Source organism: Larimichthys crocea, chromosome XXII, assembly GCF_000972845.2.
Source record: "Larimichthys crocea isolate SSNF chromosome XXII, L_crocea_2.0, whole genome shotgun sequence".
In the NCBI taxonomy this organism is placed as follows: domain Eukaryota; kingdom Metazoa; phylum Chordata; class Actinopteri; family Sciaenidae; genus Larimichthys; species Larimichthys crocea.
Window position 1 is genome coordinate 17,391,213 of NC_040032.1, and position 20,808 is coordinate 17,412,020.

Sequence of the window (20,808 nt, forward strand, 5' to 3'; positions counted from 1 at the left end):
GCATAAAAATAAGTTTCACATTAGAATTTGAGCATTTTCATATTTTTTTATTACAAGCGCAGTTCACATAAGACATTGTGCTACATTTCTCATACACCGATCAGCCATAACATGACGACCACCTACTTAATATTGTGTAGGTCCCCCTTTTGCCTCCAAAACAGCCCTGACCCATCAAGGCATGGACTCTACTAGACCTCTGAAGGTGTGCTGTAGTACTGTATCTGGCAGCAAGACGTTAGCAGCAGATCCTTTAAGTCCTGTAAGCTGCTCCGACAGATGCTTGATTGGATTGAGATCTGGTAAATTTGAAGGCCAAGTCAACACCTTGAACTTGTTGTTCCTGAACCATCTTTGCTTTGTGGCAGGGAGCATTATCCTGCTGAAAGAGGCCACTTCCATCAGGGAATACTGTTTCCATGAAAGAGCGTGTCAAACTAACATCCACATGAATGGCAGGACCCATGGTCCCCCAGCAGAATATTCCCCAAAAGAATCACACTGCCTCCGTCGGCTAGTGCATCCTGGTGCCATGTGTTCTCCAGGTAAGCAATGCACACACACTCGGCCATCCACGTGATTTTAAAGAAAACGCGATTCATCAGAGCAGGCCACCTTCTTCCATTGCTCTGTGATCCCGTCCTGGTGCTCTCATGTGCCCATTGTTGGCGCCTTTGGCAGTGGACAGGGGTTTGTGTCTACACAAACTGCGATGCACTGTGTTCTGACACCTTTCTATCAGAACCATCATGAACTTTTTTTAGCAATTTCAGCTATAGTAGCTCATCTGTTGGATCAGACCACACGCCTTTGCTCCTAACGTACAATGAGCCTTGGATGCCCATGACCCTGCCTTGGACCACTTTTGCCCAGGAACGACCCACAACAGATGCATTTTTGGAGACACTTTGACCCAGTCGTTTAGCCGTCACAGTTTGGCTCTTGTAAAAGTTGCTCAAATCCTTATGCTTGCCCATTTTTCTGCTTCTAACAACACTGAGTACAAAATGTTCACTTGCTGTCTAACATATCCCACCCACGTGTGAATCCCTTCACCTGTCAGTGTTCATACTATTAGGGCTGATCAGTGTATAATCCACTGAAGCTGCTTTAAAAAAAAAACAAAAAAAACGACGACTACAAAGCATCACAAGCATAATCACATCTCTATCTACAAGGTCATGCACTAAATCATTGTGCAGAAACGTGCAAAAAGAAAGAAAGACATGGAGCCCACTTGCAGGTGTCAGTCTAACCAGCAGATGTCAGCAGTGACCTGCATGTGGAGCCTGAAGCTCCGGTCCTCCTCCAGCGGAGAGAAACCGCCTCATGCTGACAGTTGGTTCAAGTTGTTTGAAGAAAATGTTCAGTGAGTGACCTCTGACTATTTTGTGACACTTCTTACTGACTGATGCAGGTCTTACAACTTACTGCCATAAGATTCTGAGCATTGACTGAAAAGTAATGATAAATATCAGATGTAAAATATATTTGAATAGTTTCACAGTTGCATGTAGGCATGTTTAATGACTTAAAACACGTATTATATATAATTATATATTGATTTGCTCTTAAAATTATCTTTTTATGTAAACACTTCTGACATCCTCAGGCCCTGTTAATATGAAAGGCGTGTTTATGACTGAATGAACACATAGACCACTTGAATTTCATGTGGCACTACAGCAAATTCCCAAATTGCTTTTCACCCTTGAATCGTTTTATTTTGTTTTTCTGGTCTTTCTGGGGGTTGTGCAGCTTCTGCATCTCTTCAGATCCACCTCTGCCATCCACCGAGACTTTAAATATTCTATGAACTGGGCGTGTCCTGCAACTTGCCGTCCTAATTTATGCTTATGCAGGGGAGCTGTGCACATCAGGCGCAAACAGAGAGAGCAGAGTGCAAAAAAAGGGGGGATAGGAATGTAGAAAGTTGCTGATATCTTTTCATATCTGGTGTGATTTACCTGCTGCGTTTCTTTTTACCTGCTGTGTGGAAGTGTCAAACCCCACACCCCACTACTCTCTCTCCACCTCCTCCTCCTCCTCCTTTTCCTCCTCCCCTATCTGCAGTGCATATCTGTGCGCAAATGTCTACGCATGTTTCATGGCTCTCCGAAAGACAAAGAAAAGCAGTCATTAGTCTGTGTTGTAGCTCCACGTCCCTGTGAATTAATGCCCAAACTCACAGAAAAAAGGCATGCATACATTTTTTAGAGTCTTCGAAGGAGCCCGAGCGGCTTTTGTAGATCCAATATTGCGCAAAGAAACGCGGTCATCAGGGGCGCACAGGTGGGTGCGCTCTTCAAGGTGCCAACAGATCTGTCTGCGCAGCTGCACCGCTCACACACACACACACACACACACAAATTTTGGACACAAACTAGACAAAAAAACAAACAAACAACAACAAAAAATAATAATAGAAAATCCACCGTTCAGCTCACACCAACCAGCAGCTTTTTCCCGTGACCCATCGTTCTGCGGTGTTTGATTAGTGTAAAGGGAGGATGGATTTGTATGCACAGTAGTCTTGGGGAGGAGAGGAGGGGACATGGGCGGGGCTGAGGCGCCTCTCATTTCCCCTCCATGCTTAGCGGGGCAGCAGGGCTGGAGAGACCTCCGGGGAGCACAGTCGCCAGTCCAGCACGGAGACCCGCCTGGCCAAAAAACCGCGCCTCACACTTGCCAGGATTGCCAAATATTCCTGAAAAATATACCTGCTATTTATGGCATGTGGCTTGTAACTTTACTCCTGCTGTACTCTCTCCAAGAAGGTAAGAAAAAAAAAGAAAGAAATATTTCACATCATGCACACTGCTGAGCGCTGGATAGACTCTTATTGGCTTTTTTATAAGTTGAATGAAAAGTGATAATCAATCAGAAATGAATTGATCTGTGTCTGTGGACGGTGTGTGTGGCTTGTGCTTTGATGTATCATCGGAAGCCTCGTGATGAGGGATTGATTGAAAATGAATGTTTCAATCAAAAATGTATAAAAAGCTTCTGCAGCTGAGCAGGTAGAAATATGATGAAAGTGAAGCTGTGGAGTGATTTGTTTTTGATTTTTATTCATCACATTTTGTTTTTGTGGTTTTTATGCAGCGGCCCGTGCTGCCTCAGATGCTGCTGCTGCTGCTGCTGCTGCTGCTGATAGCTGCACGGATTGTTTTCGCATTACCAACTCCAGTTATGAATATGTAAAATGGCTGAATAGGGAGAATGAGGTGCAAATACAGAGGGAGGGTGAGAGAGAGAGGGAGAGAAATGAAAACATGCATCGGCCTGCAATTATATCAATTGTTTAACCATTTTAGGACTCCAAAATGTGGCACTCCTGCAAAGTTTGGAGGATTTTTAAAAAAATATATCTTTGTGCTCTCATTGTGCAGCTTTTTTTTTTCTTTTTTGCTAATTGCAGCTGTTTTGATGGATTTGGCACAAGCGCTCCTTTCCACTGAGATGCTCTTTTTTTTTTTTTAGGCGGTTTTAAATCTTTTTTTTTTTCTGTCCCATTTTAATTTGGATTACTAATAAAAACCCTATTTTTTTTAAACCCCCCTCACAATGGCCTTATTAGTTTAATGGATCTACACCCACATAAAGGCCATAATTAGTGCATTCAGATTTGGCCTCCTTATTTCATTCATTTGCTCTCTCTCTTCTCTCGTTTTTTTAAAATAATTATTTATAGATATAAGATGCGTCTATTTGTTGAAATGGATTTCTTCTTCAGTACGTGCAGTAAATCCCTGACCTTATTGCAAAGTTGATCTTCTGATATTACAGTGCATTATAATAATCCTGAACAAATCTGCGTCGAAAATAAGACAACTTCAACGCTATGTGCACTTTTTTTTCTCTCTCTCCAGGGCCTTTTGTGTGTTTTGGAGCCATGTTTACATATTTATTAACACCAGGCCAAGAGGAGGTGTAAATTTATTTATCACTAAATAAATAAATAAATAAATAAAAAGTCTAGGGTTGGCTGGAGAGGAGGAATATGGCTGATCTTTATGCAAACGAGTTGATCAAAATAGGCCATTTTAAGTTCTAGCATCTTCTTTTTTTAAAAATCAGCAATTAAGCATAAAGCACATAAATGCAGCTCATGTTGTGTGATTTTTTTTTTTTTTTAACCAAAACTACATTTATCAGATATTTGCTGCTGGTTTTAAAGCAATAATTCAACTTGAACGAGGTGATTTCAGAGCCTCCTAAACCAGTTTTTTTTTTTTTTTTTTTTTAATATGCGCAAATTTATTTCACCAAATGAGAAACTCCGAGGGGCGTGGGTGCAGATTATAGACTTGCCCGGTCATGTTCCTCACTAATAGCGCACCTGGACCCCGCGGACGTGATCGTGCCAGCGCGTGCGTCATGGCTCGTGTTTGCTGTGTACGTGTGTATGTGTGTGTGTGTGTGTGTGTGTGTGTGTGTGCAGTGGAGGGGAGTGACGGGGACACCCCCCTCTTTGGTTTTTGTTGTTACATTTTAGACACTTTTGGGTGTTTATTTTCTGCAGGAGCTGAACAGGAAGTTTTTTTTTATTTATTTCTAAGATTTTCTTGTTAAAAAAAAATTAAAATAAATTGAATTAAATCAAATGATGTCAGAGACATTCAGGTTTAGGTGGCAATCATGGTGCAGGGTAATTAACTGGATCTTTAGAGTAAAATTGACTAATTAAAGCACAATACGTGTAATTCCTTTTCAGCAATTTAAAGCCATTAAAAGATTATTTTTAATTGGCGATTTGAAAACAAAAACTTGAAAACAAAAACCTGTTTTTCCTTTAGCTATCATTTCAACTCAAAATCACAGACTGCATTTGAAATTGTGCATTAATTAGCAGCTAATAAAAATCAGCTTTAAACCACACAGGCCTACTGAAGGCCCTTCAATTTTAAATCAAATTTATTAAACAAAATTTAACTTTCAAATGATATCATTTGAATTTGAGGTGTGATCCCTCACCCTGTGTGGCACACACTCATCCTCTCCACCACTCATCCGCTACAAATAGAAATATGCAAAAATCCACCTGCCCCCCTCTTCCTCTCCTTCGTCTCCTTCTTCTTCCTCCTCTCTTCTCGTCTCACCCAGTCCAATTCCCCCGTGCTTCTCTCCTTTGCAAGGCTGCACAATTAAAGCTGCAATCTGAAGCTATAGACACCACTCAATGACAGAGCTGTGTGGTCCACAGGGGTGCCAATCATTACTCAGGCAGGATACAGGCATGCAGCTCAACCCTGGCATTATTTAATTTAATTTTAAAACAAAAACACCCACTTTGAAGGAGAAATATGGAGGTCTCTGTGAGATTTTGGTTGCAGTTCAGGGGCTACTTGAACCTTTTTATTTAAAATGAAGGAGCAAAAATATAAAATACAAAAAAAAAAGTCTCATGAACTGACTGTTGCTGTCCATTGTTTTAACAATCTGCTGCAACTTTATTAACATCCCCTGCACTTTAAACTCTAAATTTAAATAAAGGCACAAAGAAAAAATCACAAATTTTGATCAATGTTGTTGCCAAATGGCGGGCAAAGTGTGCTGGTGTAAGACTGTCAGCAGGGAAACGGAGCTCATTGCACTTCCCAGCGCACCAATAGGATGTCACAGCTCTGTCACTGGTATCCCTGCTCTCCCATTCGCTCCTTAAATCTATTAGAAAATCCCAACGAGGTTATTATGAATAAGAACGAATCATTAAAATCAACAACCAAAAAAAAAAAAAAAAAGAAAGGAAAAAAGATGCAAACGAGCACCATCGACAGTGAGAATTTCTTTTTTTTTTCTTCTTCTTTTTTTTTTTTCTCCCAACAAGAACTCTGTGTATCACCACACTGATGCTAAATTGAGCCAGACCTCCTCCAAATTTTATTGGATGCCGGAGCTGCACATTTTCAGAAGGAGGGTGCGTTCAGCAAATGTCAAATCTCTGAAGCAAGTAGTTGTTTTTGTTGGATCTCTCTCTCCCTCTCTCTCTCTCTCTCTCTCTCTCTCTCTCTCTATCTCCATCTCTCCCTCCCTTCCTCCCTCCATCGCTTCCTCTCGCAGTAACTCCCCTCCCTCTCTCTCCCTCATCACTAGGCAGAATTAAAGGTTGGGGGAGGGGCAGTTTATGCAGACTGTGCTGGGACTTGTGATCCACAGATTTGATATTCACATTAAGAGAGAAACTGGCTGCTTTGATGTGAGGGGGAGCAGGTCCCAGGGGACTGCTGAAGTAGCACACTTTTTTTTTTTTACTGACACAGCACAGGCCGGGAGGGGGGGATCGTGGTGGCGGGGGGGTCCAGGACGGGAGAGGGTGGTGTTGTTGGGTGGGGAGCAGATTGTTGGGGACAGGGTGTACAGAAAGACAGTAGGTGGGGAGCAGCGATACCCCCCCTTCGTTGATTAGATCTAACCCCCCTCTACTTCTTCTCCACCCACCAACCACCTACTTATGCCAGACCCCTGTGGATTATCATAAGATACACCTATCTTTACCCCCCACCCCCCCCCCCCCCCTGCATGCATCCACACCAATATTCAATTCACACCCCTTCTTATAGTGCACCTCCTCCTCCTCCTTCTTTACTGCACGCAGTTTCACTCCTCGTGCCCTCTTATCAAACGGAAAATATCAGCCCCCCCAAAAATAAAATAAAAACACCTGAAGGATGCATGATGGAGGGGAGTGAACGACTGCAGGAGTTGGAAAATGAAGCTGTTTCCAAAATAGCAATCAGTCAAGGAGGGAGAGGAGGAGGAGGAGGAGGTGGAGGATGTTCTGACATTTGACATGCACCGCCTCGTCTCGTTTCAGTTGAATCCTACTTTTGACCTTTGCCATGTAAAATCCGATCAAGACGAAGCGATGTGAGAAAAAAGGTTTTGCCACAAGAAAGACACGACAGTGAGAGAGAGAGGAAGAACATGTGGTTGGGCACAGCAGAGCTCTGGGTGTGAGAATGTGTGTGTGGTTTGTTTACCTCCTCATCACAATACATTTGTGACCATCGAGTGTGTGTGTGTGTGTGCACTCCTGTGCGCACTCACATCCTGGAGAGGCGTAGATCAGCTGCATTATGCATGATGAAACCTTGCATAGGTTATGACTTGTGCCTCTCTGACATACATATTCATGCGTGGCTCTCTGGCAGGATGTATAAAATAGTGGCTGCGACTCTTGACAGCCGAAGCTTTAGCTCCAGCGGGCGCCGTCAGTGCTCCTTCCAGTGAGGGCTGGTTTTCCTCTCTCCGTGTCTGAACGAGGTTGATGAAGCCTCCTGGGTGCAGGTGAACTGCAGCAGCAACAACACAGGAACCCCACAGCTGTGGTCAACGCTGCTATCATATTATACTGAGTGTCGACACACAGCTGGAGTCAGATGTTTGTGGAGGAAGATGAAATGATCAGGCGCTGCCATGAGACCGGGATAAAGTTGTCTTAAAGTGTCAAAGCCAACTTGCAGGTTTCATGTCTATTAGTTAAATCTGCATAAATGAACAAAGAGCAATTAGGAGGGTTGCCTTTCAAGTAAAAAATACAGACATTCTTTGATCACTGAAGAAGAAAATTAACTTTATTGATCCCTCAATCACATGTGGCAAACATGGAGAGATGATCAGTCAATAGCGGCGCTCTGGAAGCAGTTAAGGGTTTGGTACCTGCTCCAGCTCCCAGTTCACGCTCCATACTGTGGTCCATGTTGGATTTTAACTGGTTCTCTGGTCCCTATGGACTGAGCTACATCCACTTTTCTCTGTTTATATCACTGGGAGTTGAATATCTTCAGGCTTTGGACTGTCACAAGACACATGAAGACCTCATGGTGGACTCTAGGAACTTTTGATCGACATTTTCTGACATTTGAAAGTCTAAATGAGTGATGACTTAATGGTAGAAAATTTCAATTATGAAGTAACTGTGATAATTGACTTTGAACCAATGACCTTAAGAGACATAAATACAAAGGAAGAGAGCGCATCTTTAGTGCTGTACGCTCACTGTAGAGTGTAGCTGTTGGTCTGCTGATGATGAATGATCCCTAATGTTTTGTAAAAAGTTAACTGGTGGAAGAAAAAACATGTCAGTGATGGTTTGATGGTATAAATTGGTCTGTTGGGCACCTGAACTGTAATGTTTAATTGATCCTTCAATTGGTTAAACATCACCTGAGCCTGCTCTGATGTACTAATATCACAAAGGTTCATCATCGTAAACACGTTAAGGATGGACTTTTCCGTTTGGATTAACAGATATATGTTTATCTCTGTGATTCACCTCACTGCTGGTACATGTTGGAGTTTTGTTTCCTTGACACACCTGAGCCCTTGTTGCCGGTTGGCACAGGTGGTACACGATGTTTCGACTGTTGGTTTTAAATGGAGTGGAAACTCCGCCAGTCTGGCACAAACCAGGACGGTGCCAGTTGAGTTTTGGAGCGTGCCCAGTTGCGATGCTCTGCAGCTGACCACACCTTACCAAACAGCAGGTCGTTTTCAGTCCAAAGCAAAACGCTTGCACGGTTACACCTGCAGATATTTGAGGCAGAATTTTGAGTTTCTAAATTTAGACCCGTCAGTGGGTCACAGTTGTTAGGTTAAATTGTTGCATTGTTTTTTTTTTATTCGGTGACAGCTTTTAAGTGCCAGCGCCACCATGGCAACCCACTCTGTCTCCTCCCAGTGTGACTGAGCGTTGAGAGCTGCTCTTGGAGTGTGTATGCATGCATGTATGTGTGTGTGTGTGTGGTGGGTCGTCTGGTTTTGACAGGCTCTGAGTGGTGGGAGTTTGCTCTGATCCCCTTTCTATTCCACTTCCCACTCCATCAGTCCCACTGCTCCCCAGCCCCCCAGTGCCCATGTCCCCAGGCCATATAATCTACTGTATGAGAGGTTCTCCCGCTGCCCAGCCCACTCCTCCCCCCTCCCAGAGCTCTCAGGGTGACCCCCTCACTCCTCCACTTTAGTCCTGTCCCCCCATTGGGAGATTATAGATATTGCAATCTTTAATATGGGCTTTATGCTCAGGGGCCATTATCAGTAATCTGCAGAGGGGAGGGAGTCTGACCTGGTTTTTGCAGCCCACCACCGGACTGCCAGACACATTTTCATATACCATCTGTAACATTCTGCCCAGATTTATCAATCTCTGGTCTGAGAGTAGCACTTCTTTCCTCCTGGATGAAGGAGGTCTTGCTGTCTTGGATGTGGTGCTAGGATGAGCTAAGTGCCAGCACGGTGACACTGCTGATGATTGATTCTGCCCGGCTCCATTTGTTCAAGTTTTTCTGTCTATATCAGCTTAAAGCCACGCCTCATTAAACAGAGTCTTAATGTTTGAATGCACCGCACCGTCAGATATAATGTTTGCTTTCACTCCTGATTTCTTGTGTTTGGTTTTAGTACTCCAGACGTTCTCTCAATGTCATATCTGATGGACTCTGCAACAGTATCACAAACTTCCTTCTCACTGATGGTTTTTGATTCGTGTTAAAGGGTCAACTCTTCATTATCCTGTTTCTTCAACTTTGCAGCACGATTTCATGATTGCTCAAAAACGATTTGACACTAACAGCACTGTCATTTGTCTGCTACAGCACAGTCACCACAATAAAGATAGTTATTACAACAAATAATTCAATGACAGGGGGCAGCACTGTAAAAAAACAAAAAACAAATTGCAAATTTATGAAAAATGTATGGAAATTTTACAGTAGTTTTCTGTTTTAAAAAAAGTATACAAAACTCATTTTTATACAGAAATATTGCTATATTATACAGTGTTTTTCTGCTTTCTTAAGTTACATGTTACATTATCTGTAATAAAATATCTTATTATTAGCTTATTATATAAATGATTATGTCCATACTAACAATTGAACTTCAGTTAATCTTTTATTAGTTTGACATTTATGTGTACTTTTACATTCTAACTCTAATGGATGGATGGATGGATACAATATTAGCAAACATCAAACTTAAAGCAGTTTTGTTTTAAAAAGCACAAAGCTGCACTGCACTATTGACGTTTTTTTGTTTGTTCGTTTTTAACAGTGTATGTTACATGCAGTGATGCTGTTTAAAGTGAGCATAACAATCAGCTGATGTCAAAATCACAGAAACAGATGATCTGAACCACAGAGGAGTCCAAACTTTAGATCTTTAATTTAATTTATTCATCAGAAAATTGATTTTATTTCAGTTTTAATCACTTTTCTAAGTACCCAAAGACACTTTACAGGGTAAAATCATCAAATCATCAAAACAATACATTAAAAACATGTATTCACAATTTTAGTTAAACATTAACAGCAGTTTAAATAGGTGTAATGTTGGATTGTAGGTGGGTAGGTCAGTGCAATCACACATGTTTGGGGGAGAATAATCGATTAGGTTGCTGCTTTTTTTTAATGTGATAATAAATTGAATATCTGTTTGTTGGGCAGACAAGTTTGCAGTTTTTCACTTTTTGTTTTTACATTTTACAGAGCAAAATGATCGATATATGAAATAAAAACAAATAAATAAGCCTGCAGATTAATATTGTATTATTTAGGTATTAATATTATATCATAATACTGTATGAACTCCATTTTGCATTTTTGTATCTTGCAGTTTAAACCTTCAACTGATTTTTACAAAATGTTTCCAGGACAGAAGAAATCATCAGACTGTTTTGTAACTGCAACGCAAACACTTTAATCACAAATTAACTGATGTTCATCAGGATTAGGCATAAAGATCATCACACCTGAAGCTTTGTCAAAAAGATTTCTTTTGTCAATTTAATTAAAATCAAATGTAATTTAATCCAAAAATGTAACATTAATATATAAAATCTTGTAGATTCTACCTCTGAACAATTCTATGTAACAAATATTGACATTGTTTTGCAGCCATTTCAACAACCAGTATTTAATAGGTGAAAAAATATAGAAGAAAAATCAATTTGATCCATTTCATAAAAAAAAGAAGAAAAAAAAGAAAAACATCTCCCACAGCACGCTGAATGCTAATTTCATCCAATTTGGATCAAAATCCTCCATCTTTCAGTATCTGTTTGTATCTTCCGTGATGTTTTCACAGACCTTCTGTGCTGAACTGAACATTAACAGGGCGAACATGTTGCCAGGATGGTGTGTGTATAAGATGATATAATTTAGAAGCAGTGGTGGTTGACATCCACATCTGTCCATCAGCAGCCATCACCCCCCCCCCACCTCCTCGTCTAATCTTTCTTCTAATGACCCCAAATTTGAGCACCCTCCTCCTCCTCCTCCTCATTTCCTCTTGTCACTCTCCTTTCTCCGTTGGACCTTTATGTGTTTAATCTGAGTGCCAATGAAGAACATTCCTGTTATGTGTGTGTTTGCGAGTGTGTGCACGCATGTGTGTGTTAAATATGTAAGGAGATTAAATAGACTTAAATCTCTGCGTCTGGCATAGAAATTCCAATCACATAACCTATCAGCATGTTCCCTGCGCTCACTGTACGGAGGTAACAGGCTCCTCCTCCCCCCCTCCGATCCACCTAAACCATCACAGGCTTTAGCCCAAATCCCTGGCTTTCTGCATCACATGACTGATGTTTGCAGCTGGACATTTGACATACATTTGTTATGATTATTTTGCCACACATTTGAAGGACACTCCCACCCCGTCCTTTTGTTGTTGTTTTTTTGCCTTTAAATCAATAGCAGTGGAGTTCTGTTAGCTCATATTCCTACTTTTGTATGTTTTCTGCACTTAACAGGTGCTCATTGTTGACCTCTGACCTCCACCTTCAGTGATGTTGTGTTGTCTGTTTGTCTCTGCAGTACACAGTGAGGATGTGGGCTCCACCAGGCTGTACTTTGTGAATGCCTCCCTGCAGAGGGTAACCTACTCCAGCTCGGTGGGGGTGTCCCTGCCCTGTCCAGCAGGGGGCACCCCCAGTGCCATACTGCGCTGGTACCTGGCCACCGGCGACGACATCTACGACGTGCCCCACATCCGACACGTGCACGCCAATGGCACCCTACAACTGTACCCCTTCTCGCCCTCCGCCTACAACAGCTACATCCACGACAACGACTACTTCTGCACTGCCGAAAACCAAGCCGGCAAGATCCGCAGCCCCAACATCCGCATCAAAGCTGGTGAGTTGAAGGTGTTAAAGGACCCGATTTGAGCCAGCAAAGAAGGGCTGTGGAGCAAAAGGCCAACGTGACAAGCAAAAAAGTAGAGCAGATGTGATTGGCAGCTGCAAAAAGCCCGGCCCACACACAGAATCACCTGGCCTAAAATAGCCCGCCTCGACCTGAACACAGATTGACCTAGAACACAGTCTACAGAGAGAACATCTGCATCACATACTACACAAGGCCTCGGCCTTCGCTCACACCTATTTGACTGAGCCGGTGATGAACCACTGCACTTTATACCGACATAACCCCCCTTCACTTCACTTCAACTGCATCTACAGCACCATCTGGTAGGATGAAATCCAAAGCAGAACCCCGGCAGTACTTAGAGTTAAGTAGCACCTCCAATGTGGGTTTTTTTTTTTAGATGATATAACCAGATGAGATGAGGAGGAAAAAGTGTGACAGTAGGTTAGATTTCAGATCTCATTGACAGTCCTTTACTTTTTAAAAGGTCAAGTACATTTAATGGCGGCAGGAACTTGACAAAAGCAATGCTTCTTAAAGCTTTAAAGCCAGGTGTGAAAAGTAATTCAACACCTAGTGATAAGTAGATACAGCACCTTCTCATCACTTCTTACAGCTATGCATGCTAACCTAAAACAGAGGATATGTTTTGGATGTACTGTGAAGGTACACGCCTCTTCTCCGTCATCACACAACAAATTAATTCAGTTAATCGGTCAGAATAAATCGATAAACACAAGTAGAAATTACAGGTAGTCTATTTTTGGAAATTTTGACCAAAAGCTGCCTCTGTTGCCATCATGTTCTCTTTTCTGTCCTCCTTCTCCTCCCTGCTCCCTCGTTCTTCAAACTGTCCTCTTGTGCCAGACTAAATATAGCCACAGCACACTTCTTTAATTATCTCTCATTAACAAACCTAATTGGTGCTTTCCATTGATTGGACTGCGTGAGGCTGCTTTAATAAGCGAGTAACCTCATCTAAAGTAAAATAAAAGTACGTCTGGGGAGGTGTTTTTCAGGGTTGGTCCAGCTTTAGGAGATAATATGAAGAAGAATTTTACCAAACGGACAAAGCTACATCGTCCTGCCCCCTCCTTTTCCCATCATTCATTCAGGCCAGTCAGTCCCTCCCCCTTCCCTCCTGCCATCAACATCTGTTTTCATATTCTGCCTCCCAACACCGACCTGAACTAATACTCATATTCATTCTAATACTAATACTAGCGCCAAGTTGAGGATTTGAGCCAGTACTCTGAGCTGCAGCATGCCAGCCGGTTGCTTGCCTTCATTCCCACATGACCCTAAAGCCTGGCCTCAGGAGACGAGGGATTAGCATGAACCAAACATCCTGCAGCCAGCGGCCTCTGTCCGGGCCCCGGCATCTCTGGTGCACAGGTTACAGTCAGACAGGATGTGGACGCTTTGTTTCGGCGTCTGGCCTTGTGGCACCTATTCAGCCACTGAGCAGTTTTATTCCATCAACTGTTCAAAGAAGATGTAAATTCACATGCACGTGTTTCCCCTCTTTGCAGCAGGAATGTATGCATGCTGTCATCGTGTCTGTTACCAGGGAAGGGATTCCTAACCAGTTTCTTAGCAACCTTCGGATACGTCCTAGCTTTCATGTGATTTTTGCTAATGAGTCCCTGCTCATTCAACAGAGTGCAAAATATCGCACGAACCTGCATAAACTGAAGCACCGATAACCCTCCAGTTTTAATTTGAATGCGCCATTCCTTGTGTACAAAAAACATCCGTGTATCATGATGATGATGTTTTCATGATGTCATGCCAACGCTAGAAAATAATTCCCATGATTATCCCGCTTAATGGCGGCCTGCGCCATTTATGGTGAAAGCAGAGGCAGGATTAGAAGAGTTCAAACAATGCACAAGTGTTGGGGCAGTAATTTCCAATGAATAAATGTGGAGCGCTGTGGTAATTGATGAAAGGGTGTTTGGCTCTGGAGTGTTAATGTGTTGTTTTTGATGATGTAAATACGACTAGATTATTGTTTTGGTCTCAGAGCAACACGGAGCTGTTATCTGATTATCGTCAACACATATTCTGGAGAGATGATAGAAGATATTTTGTGTATATAATATCTTAAACATCTTTAAATCCTGAAATGTATTTGCATCTGCCTGGAAAAGCATCTCAAATGACATTTAGAGCATCATGGGTCACCACACCTCGGCTGCTCAGTGGTAGGGAAGTAATCTCGCCTTTTAAAGCTTCAGCTATCTCAATATCTTTCGTGTTTTTGTTTTTTTTTGTAGTTTTCAGGGAGCCCTACACCGTGCGGGTGGCGGACCAGCGCTCGATGCGGGGCAACGTAGCTGTGTTCAAGTGCCTCATCCCCGCCGCCGTGCAGGAGTACGTCAGCGTCGTGTCCTGGGAGAGAGACACCGTTTCCATCGTCCCAGGTAGGACGTCACATGAGTGAGCGTGGATTATCCTCATCGGTGGGCAGGTTGATTTATTTCATAGGATTTAGGTGTGTTTATCTTCTACGTGTGCGTATGTGTGTGTGTTGATGCGCTGCTGTGCTCGATGTTTGACCAAATTCTTAACTCGTGTCTTCTGTCTGCTCATTGTTCTGGATCACTGATCTAGTCTCCCTTCTCCTCCTCCTCCTCCTCCCTCCTCCCTCCTCACTCGTATCTCCTCCCTCACCCTCCTTCATCCTCCTCCTCCTCCTCCTCCTGTTCCCCTCTCTGCTATCATTGCTTTTACATCTCATCACAAACAAATTTTCCCCCTCTAATGTCAATAATCGTGATTGACAGCACATTAGACGGACTCTCTTCCAAGTCGCGTGACTATTCCACACTTTCTCCTCATCAGATCTATTTCTGTCCTCTCCCTGCTTGTCTTTAGCACCATGTCCTTGAAGAACAGGGCCACAATTAGAGACACAGGATGTCAATAGGACTGTGCCCCCACATTCATCTTCATTAACCTCATTTGTGTGTGTGTGAGTGTGTGTGCAAGAGCGAGAGAAAAGAGAAATGTACTGTTCAGTCTTTCTGTCATGTTGTTTGTGAATACGTTACAACTATTTCCTTGTGTGATTATAACATAATATATGTTTGAGATGTGTGTGCATGAGTATTTTTTCTTGCAATAACAATGTTGGAGAGAGAAGGATGAGAGATGAGGAGGAGGAGGAGGAGGAGGAGAATAAACCAAAGGAGGAGAAGCAAAGAGGGTAGTAGGGCAAGAACGGCCTCAGGTCCTGGCAGATGGCGTTTTATATTATATGTATGCAAAACACACAGACTCTGTGTCACACATACACATGCAGGCTGTGGTAGTTTGTTATTTTCAGACATATTTTTTCATAATTTTCTGTCTTATATACGATATTAGAACGTTTTACTGAACTTTTGCCTTCACTCTGGCAGAAAGATGCTTCGTATTTTGTTAGAATTAAAGTTCTGACTTTATTTTGACTGCAGACATTCACAAAAGTCACTTTTTTAAAGTCCAGTTTGGCTGGATATTATACTCCACACATTTTCTTCACGTGGCTCCTCATATTCTTTAGCTGAAATACATAAAAATACACATTTCTCCAATTAAATATTTGTCCTTTTTTGTGTTTAATGACAACAACAACAACATGACTTCCTATGATTCCTAAACATAAACACACTTGATCTGGTGTGGATGTGTCAGTCCTCTGTGTGTGTGTTTATGGCTTTTTTTTTCTCTACATATGAGGTGTTGCTGTTTGTACAGTCATGGGGCTGCTGTGTGTAATTAGGGGTATATAGGTCAGTTGATGAGCAGTGAGTGTGAGGATCAGATGTTGAACATGATGAGCTGCTCACTGAACTCCGCGTTCGTTTTCCTCGCAACGCAAAACATGACAAGCACTCGCACTGCGATCGTGTTCAACCTTGACCCCGACCAGCACACTGACCTTATCGTCCTTACAGCCAATCAACTTTTCTGCGACATAATCTTGCTTTGAAACATCTGCAGAGCAGTTCATACTCTGAATATTGTCAGCACGCTCTCACATGGATGCACAGAAAATATCCAAACATGCACAGATGCAGAGAATAATCCATATGCAGTAGATTCATGTGGTTATATAAACAGTCCAATGGGAAACATTGTCTCCAACTCTCTTTGAATTACTCCAACATCGCCGGTCAAACTCTCTTTCTTTCTGTCTTTCTCTCTCTCTCTCTCTCTCTCTCTCTCTCTCTCTCGCTTCTGTCTCTTCGACCAGCAAAGGACTGTCTGGATAGGTCTAATGAAGATGTGAAAATTAAAATTGATTTTGTGACTGGAAGCTCTCTGTATGCGAGCGAGTGGGTGGTTGCCTGTCTCGCCTGTCACTATTTCTTATTCTCGCCTTAAGAAACACAGCAGCAGGAGTTGAGCAGTTGATTTGCACTCAGTAAATCCATATATGCTCGTGAAAAGGTGCACACATCATTCCATCATTTCCATCACGCGCCCGTTCAGGATCATGAGAGGCCTGTCCCAGCATGCACTGGTCTGGAACGATCACATGTAGACAAAAGACTTGCATGTCTTTTATTTTGTTCAAATCACCATTAGCTGTATCTGTGGCGATCATAGATATAAAACATGGACGTCGTATCTGCGACGTCACCCACAGGTTTCTGAAATGCCCATGTGAAGCTTAAAGTGTGATGGCTCTGGCCGCCACCATGTTGGCAGTCCAGCAAATCTAAAAATGGGCAGCGACGCACACATCAACTCACGCCATTGGCTGCCATGTAAAGTGTCAACTACTCATCAGTTCTGGGAGCTAACCATTATCACACACATTGGCGCAGCCTTCGGGAGCAATTTGGTGTTCGCTATCTTGCTCTAGGACACTTCGACATGCAGACTCAAGGATCGAACCACCGATCATCTGATTAGTGGATCTCCCGCTCTACCTCCTGGGCCACAGTTGCTCCTATACTAAGTAAATTTATGAAACCGCACTTAATTTACTGAAGTAAACCTTGTATATTCAGAAGGTTCACCAAAGCTATGCTAAACCAAAATTGTGTTAAAAGTTGTATTCATTGCTTGCTTAAATATACTGAAATCATACTACTGAAGGCATTTTTAGACACTGAAAATATAGTTTATACATTTTTAATTAATTGCGTTTCAGCTGCAAACACTGCAGATCTCTGCACAAAGGACGAGTGCCGGAGATGCCGAATGAGCTCCTTTAGTTTGAATACGTTGATGTTGTTCGTATATTGATTTTAACTGACTAAAAGTAAGATTACAGATCGTCCTTTGACTTAAAAAAAAAAAAAGAAAAATTGAATCTAAATCGTCCGCCTCTTCTTCGCCTTCGTGCAGACGAATCATTGTGTGCGGACCCTGATCAGCAGCGAGATCACATCCCCGTCTGAAGGTTGAGTTGATGACATAACACAATGCAGCCGTGCCCTCTGACCCCCAACAGGTTCCATTTTGTCAAACACACACGTTTCCCATCTGGAGCCATGTGTGTGTGCATATGTGTGTGCGTGTGTGTGTGTGTGTGTGTGTGTGTGTTTATGTGTGTGCGTGTGTGTCCCCTTGCCTGCCCCACTTTCCTGTCCAGCCAGGACAGTGAGGGGGTTTAAGAGGGGAGGGGTGCAGGCAGACTGACCTATTTCCCTCTCACTTTCCCGTCCCATACCATCCCTGTAGTTCAGCTTTTTTTGTGTGTGTGTGTGTGTGTGTTTCTGTGTGTGACCCTCATGAGACAATGAAGGCCTGCTAGTCTGAGCAGTGATCTGAAGGAGAAGAGCTGGAGCGGTGACAGAGAGATGGAGGGTTTGTGGACGGGAATGAAAACAACAGTGGGACACAGAGAGAGGTTCAGCTTGCAGATCGAGGCCGTCAGTCTAACCAGCAGAAAGCTAATGAGTGGCTCCGATGAATAGAGACTGGACCAGCAGATGGCTGCGGCCACATGGTGGTCCACAGAAGATGCCCAACTATGCTCCATCTAATCCACCTGCCACACAGTTTGGTCTTGTTTATGTATTTGCACAGTAATTTGATACACATAGTCATAAAACCCAGTGTGGGAAGCGATATCAGAAACAATAAGACTGTATAGATCGAGTAGAAAACTGCTCTCATCTTCCCCCAAAAGGAGCTAGACTACAATTATTTAAATCATTAAACTGATTTTTTTTAGTCCCGGATCACCCCGGGCTAGTCCCAGTTGTTAAAAATCAGGTGGGTTTAACCTGTTTAACCTGTAACGCGGAGATTTCAGGCCATAGTGTGAACTTGGATCCTGATGGGTGTAACCTGAGTGGCGAGGTCACTTACAGGCTACATTACAGATCAATTCTCTGCCTCTGGGGTCCCTGCTGGAAGTCAAGCGGTTCGACAGGGACACAGCACAGCACACACACACATACACACACACACTCACACATACACACACACACTCACACACAGGGGTTAATTGGGAACACCTGGAAAATTACAGCCGAGTTTATCAATTTCCGAGATAAGCAAGTTACAGTAACTAAGATAACTAGTTTGCAGAGTTTGATGATGATGAATTGAGTGGCACTCCATCTTTCCACTATTACTGCGTCACAACCATGGCTGCAACTAAGACTTTATTATTGATTAATCTGCTGATTATTTTCTCAATGAATCCATTATTTTGTTACAATTTCCCACAGCACAAAGAGACATCTTTTGTCCAACTCAATGTCCAAAAGTTTGCAACAATAAAACTAAAAGGGCTCTTCTAGGAGAGCGTAGACCTCCTCCAAGACCAAAAGTCCAGTCTTCTATGATATGCAAATGTGCACGCCATTCACTTTAATTACATTGTGTTCATGCAGGTCGGAAAATCTGCATTAATCCTGAAAAATCTTGATTTGTGACTTACCTGCTGCATTTGTGTCTGCAGTGATGTTTGAGGTGGCTGTTGTGTTTCGTTGTACGTTTAATCACAACACACCGCTTACTTCAGAATTCAGTTTATTTTGATGAATAATAATGAGTGTATCCGCCCTTGTGATTCAGATCCGCTCCAAAAATGTAATGAGTTCTTCCTTCCACCAAGTTTCATGAAATTAGGCCAGTAGTTCTTTTTCATAATCCTGCTGACAAACAAACAAATAAACAAACAAACTGAAAACATAACCTCCTTTTTGGAGAGAAAAGTGTCAAATCATCACATTTGCGTAACTGGAACCAGCAATTTTTGAGGCATTTTTGCTTGAAAAGTTACAAAAACACTGAATAGATTCATTCAGAATAGCTGCCAATCATTATTCTGTCCATTGATTTATATAATCTAATAATTTATCGACTTATAGTTGTATTTTAAGCTATAACCAGCTCAATAACAGAATTAGGAAAACAGAAAGTAGCTCACAAAATAATCCTAAAACTGTAATGAGGCACATTTAGCACCAGAAATGTAAATCAGTGTTTACAGAGTCATCAGTGAACTGTTTAAAAGTTGTGAAATGGATTTATGTGGATTGTGAGTGAAGATTAATTAATATGCATATATATATATATATATAATATATATAATATATCTATATATATATATATATATATATACGAGATAGTATTAGTAGTATATATATATAGAGTAGATAGATAGTAGATGATATATATAGATATATATATAGATGTGCAGGTACCTCTGAACTCTGTTCACCTCAGTTGGTGAACTATCAATAGCAAGGCTGTGCTGCATGTTTCCACAGAGCCAAAGCTATTTTTACTAATTTACATTGAAATCAGCATAATCCAGGTTAATGGACATCTGACACTGACATGTGTGCATCAGTCTAGAGATTCACAGGGCTTGTCCTCTATTTATTTATCTGAGGCTGTCCTTCGGTCTATGCTACACACATGATGTATTAAAACATCTTTTCATTGGTCAATAAGAGTCTAAATGTTGACTGTAGAGGAGAAAAAATCATGGCTCCGATATGTATGCTACAGTGTATTTACGGTACGTTGCATCTTTATTCACGATCTGCTGCTGCTTTTCCTCTCCGTCATTAAAAAGTTAACGTCTGCACACAGGTGCAGAGAGCAGAGAGGTGACGAAGGCAGAGGGACCTCATGGAGAGCGGTGGTATGTTAGGACACGATGTCTGTTTGTAAATCTGTGCTCGTGCACTCGGAGCAGGAATACATTAATACATACACTTGTCTGCGACACCGCAGACTCTTGTAAACACTGGTCTGACACACACACGCGCGCGCTTTTACAAAGTGCAAACGCACACACACAGCCCTCAAAAGTAACACAATAAAGCCATTTTCAGATCTTGCATGAACCTGCCTGAATATGGAGCTCTCATTAAACATTAACTCAGGATACATTAAGGCTCCGCTCTGCTGTGTGTGACGGCTGCCCTGTTGTTGTGCAGCAGGACGTGGTGTGACAGAGGAGGACAGGGAGCACGTGGCGTCCCCAGGGCTCATTGAACACAACCCCATCGACTGTCGCCCTCTGTCACCCCATCCCACCCCCACCCTCAAGTCTCACACCATCCCTCCCTTACCTCTCCCTCCTCTTGCCCCCACATGGCAAGGGGGGGGCCATGGGGGGTGGGGGGGTGGGGGGGGGTTAGTGGTGGATGTTAAAGACTAAATCAAGCAGCTGAAGGTGCAAACACACATG

The 20,808-nt window shown here is 42.5% G+C and overlaps 1 protein-coding gene across 2 annotated transcripts in view; it reads left to right on the plus strand.

The window, feature by feature from the left end:
• The first annotated feature begins 2,013 nt into the window (after positions 1–2,013).
• Positions 2,014–20,808, plus strand: part of LOC104919723 (Down syndrome cell adhesion molecule-like protein 1 homolog) — a 53,838-nt gene continuing 35,043 nt past the window's right edge. For both annotated transcript variants that reach the window (XM_019276481.2, XM_010731792.3), the window contains exons 1-3: positions 2,014–2,777; positions 11,817–12,137; positions 14,429–14,575. In XM_019276481.2, the coding sequence (XP_019132026.1) occupies positions 2,555–2,777; positions 11,817–12,137; positions 14,429–14,575 (691 nt within the window). In that variant the 5' untranslated portion in view covers positions 2,014–2,554. The remainder of the gene's footprint in view (positions 2,778–11,816; positions 12,138–14,428; positions 14,576–20,808) is intronic.